General features: G+C 33.8%; 1 protein-coding gene across 1 annotated transcript; it reads right to left on the reverse strand.

Moving 5' to 3' along the window:
• Positions 1-1,725: 1,725 nt before the first annotated feature.
• LOC129226878 (protein hairy-like) lies at positions 1,726-17,228 on the reverse strand. The gene is made up of 4 exons (XM_054861508.1): positions 17,132-17,228; positions 7,629-7,724; positions 7,067-7,154; positions 1,726-2,762 (listed from the first exon to the last, which is right to left on the reverse strand). Exons 1-4 carry the CDS (start codon positions 17,186-17,188, stop codon positions 1,726-1,728), a joined length of 1,278 nt encoding a protein of 425 aa, XP_054717483.1. The 5' UTR covers positions 17,189-17,228.
• Positions 17,229-17,555: the final 327 nt, after the last annotated feature.

Here is a 17,555-nt window from a genome sequence, read left to right on the forward strand (position 1 = left end):
AAACAAGCAACTTTGTTTCACACGAAGATTTGTGTTAAATGCGTTATGTAAATTTTAAAGTTTAATATTCAGATCTCTCCACAGTTACCAATTTGTGAGACAAAAAAGAAAAAAAACTTCTTTTAATGAAAAAGAAAAAAAGCAGTTTATTTCAAAGCATTCTACACTGATGACTTTAAACATTCAATTAAACCAGACGAAATGCTTTCAACTGCCTGATTAAAAATTACATTTATGTTTGCAGTCTGAACTATTACTTCACTTATCTTACTTACTTTTGGGCATAGACAATGCCCAATATTCTTACAAGTAAAATCTCTAACTTTTTACAACTACAGTTTAGCACTCTTTTTTTTTTTTTTATTGCAATACGGCTTAAACAACTTTCAAAGTTCCAGTATAAATATATACATTTTAACTGCTCTGCATTAGTGTAAAAATACCAAGTATTACGAAAAGTTATTATGAATATACAGGGTGTCCGAAAAGTCCTTGACACATTTAAAAAATTCATAGAAAACCAACAAATTGTCGTATGAATTTGCGGTTTCCACCATAATACTTCACAGGTTCAAGAGTTTTTATGACATCGGAAAAAAATGAAAAGGGGAAAAAAAAGAAGAAGAAAAAAGGCACTTCGATACTTATAAATCGTTTTTGTTGACATAGGAAAACGCAAAAAGGAATGAAAATTACTAAACGAGGAATTACAAGCATAGCATATACTGACATCCTGGCTGCGAAATGCCTTTTTTCTTCTTCTTTTTTTCCCCTTTTCATTTTTTTTTTCGATGTCATAAAAACTCTTGAATCTATGAAGTATTATCGTGCAAACCGCAAATTCATACGACAATTTGTTGGTTTTCTATGAATTTGTAAATGTGTCAAGGACTTTTCGGACACCCTGTACAATATATACTATTCAATATAGCAGGACAGCGAAGAAGAGGGAGGTACAAACACCCCTAGAGACTTTGGTTTTTGCATTATTGCCAATCCTAATGCATTAATCTATCCACATGTAAGGACTGTTTTGATCAAAAAATCCCTTCAGGAAGATATTCCAGCTGCACTAGTGATTCAATCTAATGCTTGAATAAAATATTAAAAAACAGAGAAAGAAATCATACTTAATTTTCAAAACAAAACAATTAACCATTCATAAAAGTCAGGAACAATCTAAGCTAAATAACTATTACCAAAGTCACCAATTTTGACTGATTACTGCTTTTCCCAATACAATCCATATTTTTTTTAGTGCCGTGCCCAAAAATCAGACTGTCTAGCGTTCAAGTTTTTCAAGAAAACAGTGATTGTCATGGCTTGAGCCATATCTCTAAATCTTGAACAGTTCGTCACAATATTCTAAAAAGTGCTCACAAAGTAATCATAACGTAAAATGCAGCAGTATAATTCACTGCTGATTAAGTCAAGTCGTTGTGATTGCAAGACTGGGACATTTTTTAGTCTCAAAAATGGAATTACAGATCTTATGGGTACATTTAGAGGTAATGACGTCATATTTCGATGCAAATAAAAATTCCAAAGACTGACATTCATATCTATACACACAGCCCTCAATATCAGTTCGAAAAGCAAATTAACTTCTCTAAGTTCATGTATCTACATAACACTTTTTAATAATGATATCTTTTCTCTATTTGTTTGGTGATATTCTTAATAAGTTAATGGCCTTGATGTTCACATGCTTGTCTTCCCATGTTATTACCACGGCCTCCAAACATGAATGTTACTTAAATCACTATTGAAATCCATCCTTTCGCCTGGTTCAGTATCCACAAACAAATTGTATTCTTCAGTACTCATATCGGAGACTGTACTCGACAATGGGGAGGATGCCAGTTGTTGTCTTTGCTGCTGCAGGTGCAATGCACTGTCTGATGATGCAGATTTGGGTGGCATAACGAGGCGAAACGCGCTAAATGGATGAGAAACACTATTTTCAGGTAAAGCGAAGTTTGCTGGCAACACTAATGCCCACTCACCATTCTCTAGTCTCCTGGGGATCAATGCAATTTGCTGTTCCAAAGATGGACTTTGAGTCAGATTTGTTCTTTCTTTTTCAGATGTAGGTATGGACAAGTCCACTGAACCTACAGAGCTCGTACTAGATGGACAATACACAGGTTTTGCACACAATTTCTTTGAGACATTATTGCTGAAATCAAATTCATTGAACCTTCCAGGACAGCTATTGGAACTGTAGCTTGCTGTTTTTGATAGTTCCTTACCATAACTGGTAGATGAATGAGAATTTAAGTAACGGCATTCATCCGGTTTGTTGGAAGCCCGAGGAGAAGATTTAGCATCTGTGATTGAATCTTGGAACGACAGGTGTTCTTGTTTTACCGCTAAATAAGATTCTAAAATCTTTCGCTTTTTACTTGAAGGTTGAGTATTGTTCTTGTTCAACTGAAATTCAACGTTTTGATGCATTTCTTGACTTTCAGCCAAAGGTTCATCAGAACTATTATCATGGGACCAAGCTGAAGGAGAAGACGGCAGTAAAGCAGTTTGATCATTGAAAGTTGCACCTTCATCATTCTTTCCGATCGATTCCATGCAAGTTAAGTCCTGCAATCTTCTGCTTAAGTGATTCTTCAGTCTTTGTTGAACTTCTGCCTCCAAACCTGTCAGCTGATGATCAATCAGATTTGACAAGAATAAGTCAACTTCTCGTACACATTCAGCGTATCCAATTTCAAACTTTTTCTTTGGATGCCGAGATTCAAGAATAGCTGCTGAATAAAAACAAAGTGTTACAATTTTTCTTTAAATTTAAATACTTGTTTAAAAATATTCAGTTATTAGAATTCAAATTATAAGTTTCTTGCATATTATCTCAAATTTGTTTTGTTATTTAACGTATATGGTTATTAAAAAGCAGTTCTACTACATTATGATCATAACGAAATCAAATGTAGGTGTGACCAATTATTGTGATAGAGGATAATGTAATCAACCCTGTACTGTTGAGGCAATCCTCCGATCTCAGTCTTCTTTAGTGACTTTCACGTTAGAAAGTTAAGCGTTTTTCAACCTTTTAGCATGTGTGCCCAAGTTTATTATCAATATTAATCGCTCTCTCCGTATAAAATAGCAACAAAAATGATAATGCATTTTAGTATTTTAACGTTAAAGCTACTCTACTACCTTAACTAAACGTCTGCTATAAAACTATAGACATTTTGAGTTTTAAAATAAATAAGAATCTCCCCAGTTTTAATTAAATAAGTTTGAACTCGCTTGTGTTCGCATCAGGGCTTGCGTCCCACAGGTTGAGAATCGCTGCGTTAAAATGATCTCTTTTGTGAGCAGTGGTTTAGTTTGCGTTATCAATTTTCAAACAACCCAGTTCAATGCTTTACTTTAAGTTTTAGACATATGAGGTAGTGAGAAGCAAAGGGATTTAAGTGGCAAAATTAAAAATTTGGAGATGACCAGAACAAATGATAGGTGAACCTATTCTCTGTATTGGGACAAGAGATAGTACTAGTAGCCCTGGTAGGTGCTGCTACACAGAATGATTTAGAAACACTTTTCAATGAAAACCTACCTCCTAGGACCTTATCTTTAAACGCGTTTTACTCAAAACTTGAGAATGTTCACTTACATCCCTTTGCTTCTCACTGCCTCATATGTGATTTTCAATCATAACAAAAACTGAAATGCGTTTCAACTATTTCAACGATCAAATCACATACTAGTACGAGTATTATTATTGTAAAAGACCCAAAACTGTAAAGGAATGATATTTGACTTGAATATCTATTTTATTTACATTTGAAAATTGTGGATAAAAATTTAAAAAAATAAAATAAAGTAGGATGAGTTTTGACATCTTTGGAAGAAAATCATATGACGTGCAAAGATTCACCGATCCAATAATACAGAACATTAAAGAATAAGCTTTTAGCTGATGGGGAGAAATATTTAGCTGATAAGGAAAAAACTTCAAAACTATAATGCATGAGTTTTTCAATCAAAAGTACTTTCTCTAGGGCCTATACAGCGTCCAGTAGCCTTTAAAAAAGAAGGCAGTCCAATAATTGAGGCAGTGAGAAGCAAATGAAAGCAAGTGGCAAGTTAAAAATTTTGAAGATAACCAGGAAAAATGGAGGATGAATCTCTCCTCTGTTTTGGTGCAAGAGATATTACTATTAGCGTAGGTGCTGCTATACAGCATGATTTAGATAAACTTTTCAATTCAAACCTTCCTAGGACCGCAACTTTGAACGCGTTTTACTCTAAATTTGAAAATGTCGACATACATCCTAGAGGTTCACTTGAGGCTTTTCACTGCCTCAATTAAAAAAGAAAAGAAACAACTGTCAAAAATAAATTTCAGAATAAACTAGAAAATAACCACAAAAAATTCAAGCAATTAGAAGGCATGAGAAATGAGCTTCCAATCGGTAGTATTTAATCGCGAATGCATCTACAACTTGTAGATATCAACGCTGTAAACAAGATATGCAAATATTGACTGCGAAAATAAATCAGGAAACCGGTCAATTCGAGACTCTTATTGATCATTGAAACATAAATTAAGCGATTCACGGCGCAAGACGTCGCTGTGTGATCTTCAGATAAGAGTTCACTTCCATGCTTCAGGGCATGGGGTCTGTCTCAACGCCAGCCCTGTCCAGCTCGAAGCCATTTGTCATCTGTCCATTAGCGGACATCTAATAGCTGTCATTTTTACATAACTGGGTGTGAGGAATGAAAAGCGTCCTCATTTGTCATGGAGTTTGTGGACATATTTATCAGCGGTTTTGATGTGTCGAAGACGCGTGAAATGACGCCTTGGAGGCGTTTGTCGATAAGCTCAGTTTGATTTAAGATCGAAAAAATTAACATTCGATTCGAGGGGGAGAGTTAGGCTTCGGAAAAATTTGAGCAGTAAAATTGATTGCTCCACTTCTTGCCTCTGTTCAAGTAGAACTAGTGGCTGAATTTCAGAAGTGAAGTCACACCCCGATATTCCAACTTCCTATCGAATCTAGCATGACGTCACTTTTAGAAATGTTTCAAATTTGATTTAGAAAACCCATCTATTTGTTTACCTGTACTTAACACAATTCAGCTCTGTAGTTACTGCGAAACAAAAAGACAAAAAAATCGACTGTCTACATGGCTGCTTTCTGTGTTTTATTCTGTTGGGCATTTCAGTGCAATGAGGATTTAAGAAAAGTTACACAATTTAAGCATTGCTCCACGCATGAAAGGTAAAATGAGGAAAGAAATTGAAATAAATGTAATAATGAGATATGAAATTTCAGTATAAAACTTTAAAAATCAGTTCGATCCAATAGCTTCATATTTTTCCATTGAAAGTAGCATATCCAAGATAAAAAATGATTTTTCTCTCAAAATTCATGTAATATCTATCCTTTACAGCAGAGTATTTCAAACTTTTCACATTCACGGCTTCCTTTGAAGAATTAGAATTTTGTCGAGGTACCTTGCCTATCTTTATTTTATATGAATATATTGAAACTATGAGGCATCCCTCGCCACTCCTTGAATTTGATTTAGTAGCTTTAGGATGGTCACGAAGAATCAGCCTTAAGTTGTACTTTTGTCATGCAATTATAAACAAAATGAGGCGAAGGTTATTGATAAATTGAATATTTTTACCCCCCCCCCCCAAAAAAAAAAACTTTAAAAATTGTAACATACGCTAATTATTTACTGTGGTGCTACTTCTCTCACTTTTTGACTTTCCCATTAAATAATAGTACAATAAAATACAACGGTATACATGAAAAAAAAAAAAAAAAAAAACAGAAATAAAAAAGCACCACGACAGAATTTTAGAAGTATATACAGTAACACCTGTCTACAACGATGCTGTTGGGACCTAAAAAAAATATTGCTATAGACAGGTTATCATTATAGACAGTTTGATTATTCATGCAAACATTTTTATGGAACCAAAGAAAATATCGTTATAGACAGGTTTATTGTTCGGGTAACACTTGGAGATTAAAATATCATAATCCTTATCGAAAAAATTTAACATGACTGAAATGCTTTTACGAAATTTTAGCACAAGGAGCTTGACTGGTTTCTGGAAATAAAACCGATTCAATTGGTTAGCTATTTTTTTTCTATTCATATTAGAAAGGTCGTTCTATATCTACAAATAATAAAGCAGAAGTATGGATGGAAGTCTGACTGTCAGTCACGTGCGTAAAGCTAAGACTCTTTAGTCGATTTTCATGAAAATCGGCACAAGACTAGTATGAAACTTTGGTGTCGGCACCTCGAAATGTTTTTTCAAAAATTAATTTTGTTCTTTTCTATTCCAAGTTTAAGCTCATTTTTCACATAAATTTGATAATGTGGAGGAGAAATATTTTATGCACATTTTAAAACTTTAAAGTCATTCTAAATCTTGGAATTTTTTTTGTATAAGATGAAGTTTGTTCGAAGTTTCCACAAGCATTAGGACAGCTGTGAGAGGTGTTTTTAGAGAACCGGAATCCAAGGCTAAACTTTGGCAAGCCAAACATTGCCAACAACTATCGAGAAAAACATTCACCGTCGAAATATTTCCACTGTTCCAACTCACTTCTTTTGTCGTTGCAATTCCAAAAAACAATAGATATCGCAGACGATAAAAAAAAATGAATAATATAAAGAATTATAGACATTATCGGCGATAATAAATAACTAAATGTTAAAATTTAAAACACAAAAAACGATAAATTTACGAAGAAAAAAAAATATCCATCTAGAGTTAACAAACTCATACCACAAACGAAATGCTTTGACAAATGGCATCACATCAGGTATAAAAACATTTGACAATTCCCTTAGACGAATGAAATATCTCTGTGTCTACGACTAATTATGTCAAACGCTGTTCGAGGGAAAATGAATCTGATTTTATCACTCGAATTGAAAACTCAATATTCCGGTAACATTCGTATACAAACGTGAGATATACCTTTAAATACAAGATATAAGCTCAACAAATCATTTAACAAAATGCATGTAATTCATTTTGACATATTTATAAAACAATGATTTTTCATACCAGTTCTCTGCTTTCGTTTAATGTCGTGAAGATGCCGTACTGTAAGCTCTAAAATGTCTGCTTTTTCCAGTTTTGTTTGTCTTGATCTCTGCAATAAACACAAAGTGATGGATTCCAATTATTACAAAATAAAGCATAATATCTAAAAATGCTGAGCTAATGTTTTTAATTTAATATTTGAGGTTTTGAGGATAAAAATAAAATTAGAACGATATCTAAGCCCTACTTTCCAATTTTTAATTTTTGAATATTTATTTAATTTTATATATATTTATTTAATTTTATATATATTTATTTTATATTATATTTCTTTTTTAGCAACATCTTTACGATACTTTAAGCCTTATTTCAAGTCGTTATTCATTTTTTAGATAGGGGATTTTCTATATTAGGGAAGTAGGTTGAAAAAAGCGAGACAAATGTTAACACCAGAGTTGCAATTTAAAATATTACGGGATATCAGTAAACAGAAAATCCGAAAGGTTAGGAGTTGATCGCGCATTCCTGGCATAATCGAGGGAATCCAAACAAAGAAAAATAAGATCATAAAAACAATAGTCACCTCCGTAATTGTTGGGTCAACAACTAAAGATTTCAGTTGTGCCAAGCAGTGGTTTATGCGAGCACGGCGCCTTTTTTCCATCAAGGGTTTAGAAGCCTGGAACAAAAAGTGAAATCGATTAAAAAACTAAATGGGGTAAAAAACACTATTATTAGGGGATGATAACTTAGATAGTTACCGACTTTTATTGATTACTCTACACTGGATGATGATATAGAAAGAATTACCGACACAGACTTACTTGATGCTGTATATTGTGTAAAGAATCACCAATTTTGGATCGAGGACATTTTGGACCGGCGACATTTTGGACCGGCGACACTTTGTCCGCGACATTTCGGTGGCGACACTTTGACCCTCAACCGTTCTATACAGCGGATGATGACGCATAAAAAATCATCATTACAGTTTTACGGTACAGTGGATAGAATACGGTACTGAACGTTGGATGAAGTGTAAAAATCTTGAGCATTGATTTGCAGTAAAACCACTAAGACGTGCTCCGTAAAAAAAGCTGCAATGATCCTTAATATCCAGTCCATTCTTATGCGATTTATAACTAAAGTTAACAAATAAATAAAGAAAGAAAATACTACATAGTTTTAAAATTCGTTATTTTGAAGACATGGTTCAGTTGGGATGAATTTTGGCTGTTTTAATCAAAAATCATAATAATTATTTTTAACTTGCTCAAAAATAGTGTCATTCAAAAAAGAATCGTTCTATTGGCATCTATTTAAATTAACTTTTGCTGTTTTTAGATAGTATGATTCAATAAAGCAATATGAAAGAAAGTTTAAAGAATAGACTCTAAAATTTAAAAAAAAAAAATCGATCTTTCAGACTGTTTTCATTTTATGAAAGCTTAAACTTTCTCTAATTATATCGAACTTCATTTTCTTCATTCACTATTTTCTTTTAAAAATCAATTTTAAGAATTTTTTTTCATTCTTTTTTTCTTTAAAGAAAGTTGTAAACCTTAAAAAAAAAAAAACTTAAAATATCATCAGAATGGAATGTCATGATACATCAACAATTTACTTACGAGCAACAGTGAGTCATTATCCCTTGCAACAACAAAATGCATATCCCTTGAACAAAAAAATGCATTCATCCAGCAAGGCAATAATGTTAACAATTCTTCCGTCATCTTTGTTGCAATAAACTGGAATCTTTTTTTAGCAATATTCAGTGCAAAAATGTACAATACGAAGAAGTCACAAGAAACTTATGTCCGTGAAATTATTCTGTACATTAGATTAGATACATGGAGCGGGTCCTATGGATTACGATTGCGAAACGGCATAGAAAACTGAAACAAGAAAAGAAAATGTACAGTAGAACCCCAATTATCCGAGTTTCGACTATCTGAATCGCTGATTATCCGAATCGGTTTTCGAATTCCAGAAGAAAAAAAAAGAAATGTACTGCGATTCCGAAAATAATGATAATGTCTGCGAGAGCTATAGTCCTTCCTCCTACGAGCATTATTGGGATGATGAGTCACCGTCTCATAGTGCAGTTCTATTATTGGCTCCTAATGTGTCGTGCTTGAACGTACGTTTAAACATGCTTAAGTGTTGCCTTTCGGTTGATTAATTAAAAAAGCTATTTTTCTTTTGAAATAGTTTTTTTTTCTTCTAATTTTAATACAAAGGGGTGGGTGGCCAAAAGCGGGTAGGCCTTCGTATGCCCCCATGAACACCTCCGAGTTTTAATCAGTCCCAGCGAAGCAACAGTGAAGCGGCAGGGCGCAACCAGGCTTAAAATAAAAAAATATATATATTTCTAAAAAAAAAAAAAAAAGAAGAAGAAGAAGAAGAAGTTTTGCAACTTGTGATTAGTTGAAGAACAGCTTATTTTTTTGATTATCAAAAATATTACGTTATTCTGACACCATCCTCCTACAAACTACGGATAGTCATTTCGTTTGTTTCTTTTTTAAATTTAAGGTTATAATTATTGAAATAAGAAACGTGCTTTTGGGCAAAGCGGGTATAGGATTTAATCATATATTTATAATTTCTTGACTCGTGTGCTGACTTATATTTTCTATTTCAATAGGATAGGCATAATTTTAAATGTTATTTTTTAGGATGGCAATTAATGAGTCTGTTCATTTAATCAGTTATTGCTTTATGTTTTATAAACAAATGTGATGACTTTAAATTGGATAAGTGCAACTGTTTTATATATATTTTTTAATAATGGCTGGTAACTAGTCAACTGTTTTAATCATTTATAACTTCATATTTGATTGGCAAATGTACCAAATCACAATTAGTTAAGCTTACTTTCTATGGGTTCACTGGTAGGGAAAAGTGGGTTTTTCAAATGTTTGTAAAGTTTGATAATAAATAAATATTGGGTTTGAAATAATACAAAAATCACTTTTTATTTTGAAGTTCAAGACCCTGCTAGGAAATAAAACCCAAAATTGTTGCGATAAAAGTCCGCAAACTACAATTTTCGAGCGTTATTCGAAAACCTACCCACTTTGGGTCACCCTCCTCTACATTAATTAATTGAAATCGACCCTTATTTCAGAAAAATCCAATTATCCGAATGGGTCCAGTATCAATTAATTCGAACAGTTGTACATTTAATGTAGATAGCCATTGCTGTTTTAAGCTACAAATTGCTTCCATTTATTAAAAAAATAATAACAATAATAATTATAAAAAAGAATTCAACCTTTGGAACTGTCGTTGATACTACTAGACATTGGAAAAATATTCCAATGTATTAGTCGTGCTGCTGACCCTAGAATGAAATGGCCATAGAGTGAAAGATATTTTGATAGCTACCGTATCTAAGTGTTCGAAACTAAATGATAAAGTAAGAGCGTACAAACATCCAATCCGAACAAAGTGCAAATGTGCGGATTGTTAATGATGCTAGAAAAATTTCAATGGTGACTAAAAATTGGTTTTGGGGGTGGGGGAGAAAATGACTAAAGTCAGACGTTCGTAGTGCTATGTGGTATAAAGCTACAAAACAAAATTACTTCTTTGTGTATCTCTCAGATGCACTAGAGCGCCCCCTAGATGCGACATACGAGCGCCCGCTAGAATATTAAATACAAATATATTTAAACTTCTTGAAGAAGGTATCATAACGAAAGAAATATCTTAATAAAAAAATATAACAGCATCTATTAACACGAAAAACATCTCAGTCCAACGAACCATTGGAACAATTAGTACAAGTTCAGCAACAAAAACGATTTTATGACCTAATCATCTAATCACGTAGGCTGTCAACGGCTTGTTTCTAATGGTTGCATCTACAATTATGCGCATTATCATCATACACATAAGAAGCACCTGTCGGTATCAAAGCTTCTTTATTCAATTTCAAAAACGCACTCAACTAATAATCATGCATTAAAAAACCGAATACGTGATATAACTCTCCATCAAAGTATAAAAAAATTGACGCGTGCAATTTTTTAATGACACATTCTTTATTTTTACGTTTTACCTGTCAATAAGTAATTTGCATCATATCAGAAGACTGGATGAAAGAAAATTGCCGGTTATTTTTTACACGATTATTCATGTTCAACCTGTCGAGTAATTTAGATGTTATTCTTAGAAGTAATTATCGTCATTTTGAGTGTATCCAGGGTAACTCTAGGTGAAAATAATTATTTTTTCGTAACTTCTTTTAGTTGCGCATTTTAAGATGTTAAATAGAAATGTAAAAGATTTAGAAGAAAGATTTGCCAGGTTTATCTTTTTTTTCTCTTTTGACGGTGTGATTTGAATCATCTGCAATAATGTTGCTTGGTATGTTTTTATAATCTTAGAATAGATACACAGTTATCAATAACAAAACAGGTATGATTTTTTGCAATTAAGTTATAATGTTTGGTATAGTAAATCAATGCCTTTTTGTTTCTTTTTTTTGTTTTCTTGAGACATTTGAAAATTAACGTTGCTCAGGCTTTAGAAAAAAATTTATGTGACGAAAAGTGTAGGAATGCGTGTGTCATCCTTCCGTTTTGTCTTTTCTGTAATCTCAATGTTACCATCAAGGCAGATTCAGCTTTTGATTTTGGAGGTGGTCATCATCGGAAGGGGTTTTTAAGTGCAATTTTCGGGCTCAAATTGGAGGTTATGGATCTTTTTTTCCAAATAGGGGAACCCGAGGCAAGATTGCAACGGGGCAAGAGACTGCAGTTCTCGCTCATTCACTGTAAAAAATTTTTGTTTAATCTTAGGAGCCATTCATTAATTACGTAAAGATAATTTCGGCAATTTTTGACCGCCCTCCCCCCATGTAAGGGTACGTAAAATTTTTCAGACCCCTCTCCCCTATTCTTACTTAAGATTCCATTTCGTTTTTCAAAATAATAAAATGTTGTTAGAAAAGGATCAGTTTCAATAAAACTCCTAGTTTGAGGTAAATCAAAGTTTTTCTTTTTCAAAGTTATTATATGATGCGATACTAACTAGAAATAAAACATGCCATGAATAGTGCGATTCTTTAATTACATTTTACACTATTCATTCTTTGTGAAACAAGCAAACAACAGCTCATCCTAATACGTTTGTTCCCTTCCAGAAGCAAATGAAATATGATTTCTTCCAAACCACTTGACCGCGCGATTTCTATAAAAATATCGACTTGGTAAAATATTACGTAAGAATGAATTTGACCCCCTCCCTCACCCCAAAGTATGGGTATGTAGTGATTTTTATAACCCTCCCCCCTTGGGACCCTTACGCAATTAATGAATGGCCCCTTACTCCATAAACTCGGTGGCAGCTTATCTACTCCACTGCTCTGGAGTAACTTAACTGATATAACTGGTGTAAAGTCACATGTCGCTTGTGAAAGATTACACCATGGTAATGTAACTATAGTGTAACGTCTCACTCATTTCTGTGTAAGGTTACACCAGTATTTTCTGTATTGTATGCTTACAGAGAAATGGCTTGAAAGGTTGCACATTACCAAAAATTCTTGAACGATTTATCAAGTTCAAGCTTTTAACAACCAATATACACAAATTATTTATTTACTTTAATATACAAACTAGACATTTTTATTGAACTAAGAAGGGAAATGACCTGAGTGTGGTCTTGACCCAGAACAAATCTCAGGCAGGTCACAAAGCAAGAGCTTTTACCTCTCGGGCACTAAGGACGCTTTTCGTTCGCTACCTGCTCTGCGCCGATTCTGATCTTTACGCATGCGCTCTGAATTCTATTGAAACCATAGCGCTAAGTTCCTCAAACACTTTGAGTTTTTAAAACAATGATGTTACACACCTCAGAATTCGTGTAACGTTACACCCATTAATACTGGTAACCTTACTAATTTTTTTACAGTGTGAGGAAAATAGTTGAATCAACTATTCTTCTAATAAGCCAATTACTTTAAGCCAATTTACTTTAATATACAAACAAGACATTTTTATTGAATTAAGAAAGGAAATGACCTGACTGGTGTCAGAACCCTTAACACGAATCTCAGGCAGGTCGCAGAGCTAGAGCTTTTACCATTGAGAAGAGATAAAATGGAGGGCGTGAAAGCATTCATTCATGAAACCAAGACCCCAAGTCTTGTGATAAATTTTAAAGCAAAGCATTGGTTTCTTTCGCATGTTTCACGCAAAACGTGCCGATCATTCGTCGTTGTTGAGCCACGTGACTTTGGGTCAGCTTTTGCCAATCCAATGATTGGATTTGCCCCCTCCATTTTAATTCCTGCTCTAAGGCTTTTACCTCTCGGCCACCGAAGACAGTTTTCGATTCGCTAATAAGAGTTTACTTGCTCTGCGCCGATTCTGATCTTTACGCATGCGCTTTGAATTCTACTGAAACCATAGTGCAATTTCCTCCAACAATTTGAGTTTTAAAACAATGATGCTACACACTTCATAATTCGTGTAACGTTACACCCATTAATACTGGTAACCTCACACATTTTTTTCAGTGGTTGGTGCTTAGATAATATGGACATGCCGTAAATGAGTTGAAGGCGAAACCTTGATTTAAAAAAAAAAAAAAACCTCTGAGTATACTTTGACACTGGTAGCTAAAAATATTGTTTACGAAAGTGAAAAGTCTGCACTCATGCAACTGGTAGCAATTCAGGAAACCTTTTTACAAAAATACTTGATTTTTGCAGAAAACTGGTGAAAACCCGTAAAATCCCGGAACGTTGTCCTGGAATAATATGTGACGTTTCGGAATTTTCTTAGTATACTTCTTAGAGCAAAGGTATTAATTTATTTCTTATCTTCTTTTCGTCCATTACGAATCCACTCTCATTTCTTGTGATTATACGGCTATACAGTAGAACCTCAATTATTCAAAACTCTTTTAACCGAAACCTCGTTTAACCGACGTCAGCTTTCTCAGACTTCGCTGGTTTTTTTAATATGCTATTAAATTCGAAAGTCGTCGAATAGAAACGTAAATAACCGTTTTACAACGGACTTGTGTTTAAAATTAAAGAACAAAAGATAAAGTTATCTGCATCCTTATTAATATCACAAAACAGATTAAAGTTTATTAATAATGTCTTGTTAAATTTGCATTGAATTGTTTCACTTGTGTGAGCCTGATTAAAGACATATTTTGTTCATAAAAATAATAACATAATTTTAAAAAAGACATTTAGTAGTAATTTTGTAAACGTTCTCATTTTTAAATCCAGATTTAAGTTTCCGTAATCTCCTGACAACCCTATTGCGATTCACCTAACACTGTTAAAAAACTTCGAGTTGCATATGGCACCTATAAGGATAAAACGTTGTAGCATCAGTGCCACTCCTTTAGGGTGTTATTTGCCTCTCTGTGGCACTTTAAGGGTGCCATAGTGACCAAACTGGTACCCTTAAAGGTGCCACGGGGTGCCATACGGAACCAAATGACACATTTAAGGATCACATGGGGTGCCATATGGAGTAAATTGGCACTCTTACTGGTGTGTCTTAGGTAGTACAACAGCTCGTCCTAAAAGGTGACATAAGCAACATTCACACGTGAACACACACAGAAAAAAGAAGGAAGGAAGAGAAGGGGGGGGGGGGAATCTCCGAAAATGTAAAGATAAAGTAAAATTTCTTCTTTTGGTATTTGCTATCGTGACACTAAAAATAGAGTTATTTTTTTCTAGTAAATAGTTTTTTTTTCTTTCTTTTTTTCAATTCTCTTTCTTCCTTTCTTTCTTTTTTTGGAGGAGGGGGGGGGGCAGGTGACATAACTGACAAGGGGCCCGCCTTGGCTCTCTGCGACTCTGGACATTAAAACCCATTTGAAGAAAATTTTAATAAGCGTAACAACTCGTTCCTGACCGCACACAAGCTTAAAAACATGTTCTGGATTGAAATTAAAAGTTAATAAATGCGTAAATTTGAAAAAATTGCAGATATGTGTTTCGGAGGAAAAAGGAACTCCTGTTTCAACGAAAAATTTATTAAATAATAAATTTATTTTAAAAAAATTTATCGATGAAAAGTCATACATAACAGGGTGCATTTTTTAAAGTAGTTTCAGGGAGCACTCCACATCCACGCCGTGCAGTAGCGCAGCAAGGGGGGAGGGGGGTCGAAACACACTCCAAAGGCATTGGTTTAACATTAATGCAAATTCTAATAAAATAGTTTATGCATATGAAAGGTCTGTGTTTTTGATCCACAAACCTTCTTCAGGAGATATTTTTGGATCAAAAAATCCTCTCCAGAAAGTATTTTTGATCGAAAAACTCCTCCATTAGGTATTTCTGGCTGCGCGAGTGATACCGTAAAAAAGAATCCAAGGCGTCACAGATTATTTTCGGGTGACATTCCGAGATTTCATAAGTTTTCACCAGTTTCCTGTAAAGATCAAGCATTATTTGGAAAAGGTGTAATGAATTGCTACAAGTTGCATGATTGCAAACTTCTCACTGTTGTGAAACATATATTTAGCTACCAGTTAGAAAACATACTCAATGTCTTTATTAAGTATTTCGCCTTCAGTTTGATTATTCCCTAACCAGATCAACTGGGTTCCAAACGAGTGCGAAATGCAGTTTTGGTTACTGCAGCTTTGAGTGGGCTCCAAATGAGGGCGAAATAAAGACTCTGGTTACTGTAGCATTGCTAGAATTGCAGGCTAATAAGCTGTTAGATATTTGCTTGCAATTCTGCATTAGTTTTGACCCCATTTGGGAGAATGCTTTAAGAGCTTTATTGGTAAATCAGAGTGGTGTCAAAAGATTACTATAAACATTTATAACTTGTCTTGGAAGGTTCCTAACTTATTTCAAAAACATGACTAGCTTTTATTGAGATGGTTTCTGAATTTCCTGGGAGGTTTCAGGTTAATTTCAGTAAAATTACTAATTTTTAGCAGAGAACTTTCCTATTTTTCGTCATCACAGGCAGAATTTAGGCCCATTAACTGCCCAATATTTTCCAGGAAAGTATCTGAATTAATTTACAGTGCACAAGCTTACATCTGTTGCGTTCAAAAGGGATTTCCTTGTAAATCCGAAACAAGTGCGAAATTTTTTGGCACATTTGTTCGTTTATTGCATTGTTTAATTAATTTTCACTTTCTATCCCTTTGGCAAATTCACAACACAATTGTTTATTTTAAAGAAGAAAATGAACTATGAAAAACGAGAAAACTAAACAATACTAGAAATCTGCTTTTTAATTGTTACCAAAAACAATGAAAATAATTGCATTTATGAATATAATTTCGATAATAAAAGTTAACAAACGAATTTCAAGGCTGGACTTAAGCAATATGGATAATGCTTTTAAACCGATAACTTGACTTAAATCAAAGAAATATTCGAAAATTTCCATTATTTGAAAAGTTTAAAACCCACAAATGTATGCTTGCTTAAGTTTAGCATCAAAATCGATTGATTAAAATTTATTAACAAATTTTACTTTATTATTACTAATATTTTTATTTTTATTATTTTTTTTTGACAAGAATTAAAAAGAACTTCGTCACTTCCGTCACACAAAGAGGTACTGGATCAAAACTTCAAATTTTTTTCATGAATAATTTCACTTCAAAAATATTACAGAAAAGAAACATAAAAAATAAAAAGAAAGGAGGGGGAAGAGAAATCAAAACTAAGGAACGAAAAAAAAGAAAGAAACGAAGAAAGAAACGAAAAGGAGAGAAAGTTATAGTAAAAACATGTATGAAAGGGTTCAGAAACTCTGCTCAAGAAGTATTAAATCTACAGGACCATCAAGTGCACTCAACATTTTTATTTCCATATTAACAGTTTGTTAGCATTATTTTCCAGACATTTGTTTCGCGATAGTACAGCTACACAAAAGTAAAATACCCTTAATCACTGACGATACTTTATTTTCAATTTATTTTTAAAGGTTAAGTGTCGTTTTTTTTTTTTTTTTTTTAATCAAATGATACAAAAATGTTTAAAAATAACGCAGTATTTAAGAATAAAAAACTGCGCAGAATAACGCAATATTAAGAACAGAAAATGTCTTTAAAAAAAAGAGGAATAAATACCTTTTTGTCGCTGACTTGTCTCAAATCCATAAGATCTTGATTTCGTTTCGTCGGCATATTGCAAAACACTGCTCTTAAAGAAATCTAAAAAGTCTCTATTATCAGTTGTAATATCCAAAATTTTTTAAGCGCACTACCGAACAGAAACAACAAAATAATAATAAAACACCGGGCACTCTGGAAACCGAAACTACATTTTCATCTCCTGCGAAAACGCGCTCATCTTAAAAAACGTGCAAGCTCTTTTCTGCTGGCCGCTCTTTTTCGACCAAGATCAGCACGTGCGGTCCGAAGGGGCGAAGGGGGCACGTGCGATGACGTCTGCAGCACGCGCTGAGGACGCTGCCCAATAGGATGAGACTTCGCACCGCCTCCTGCTTCGCTGGATGCGCATGCTGGAGGTAGAGCTGAACCCCAGGAGGGC

This window comes from Uloborus diversus, chromosome 7 (assembly GCF_026930045.1).
Source record: "Uloborus diversus isolate 005 chromosome 7, Udiv.v.3.1, whole genome shotgun sequence".
Lineage (NCBI taxonomy): Eukaryota > Metazoa > Arthropoda > Arachnida > Araneae > Uloboridae > Uloborus > Uloborus diversus.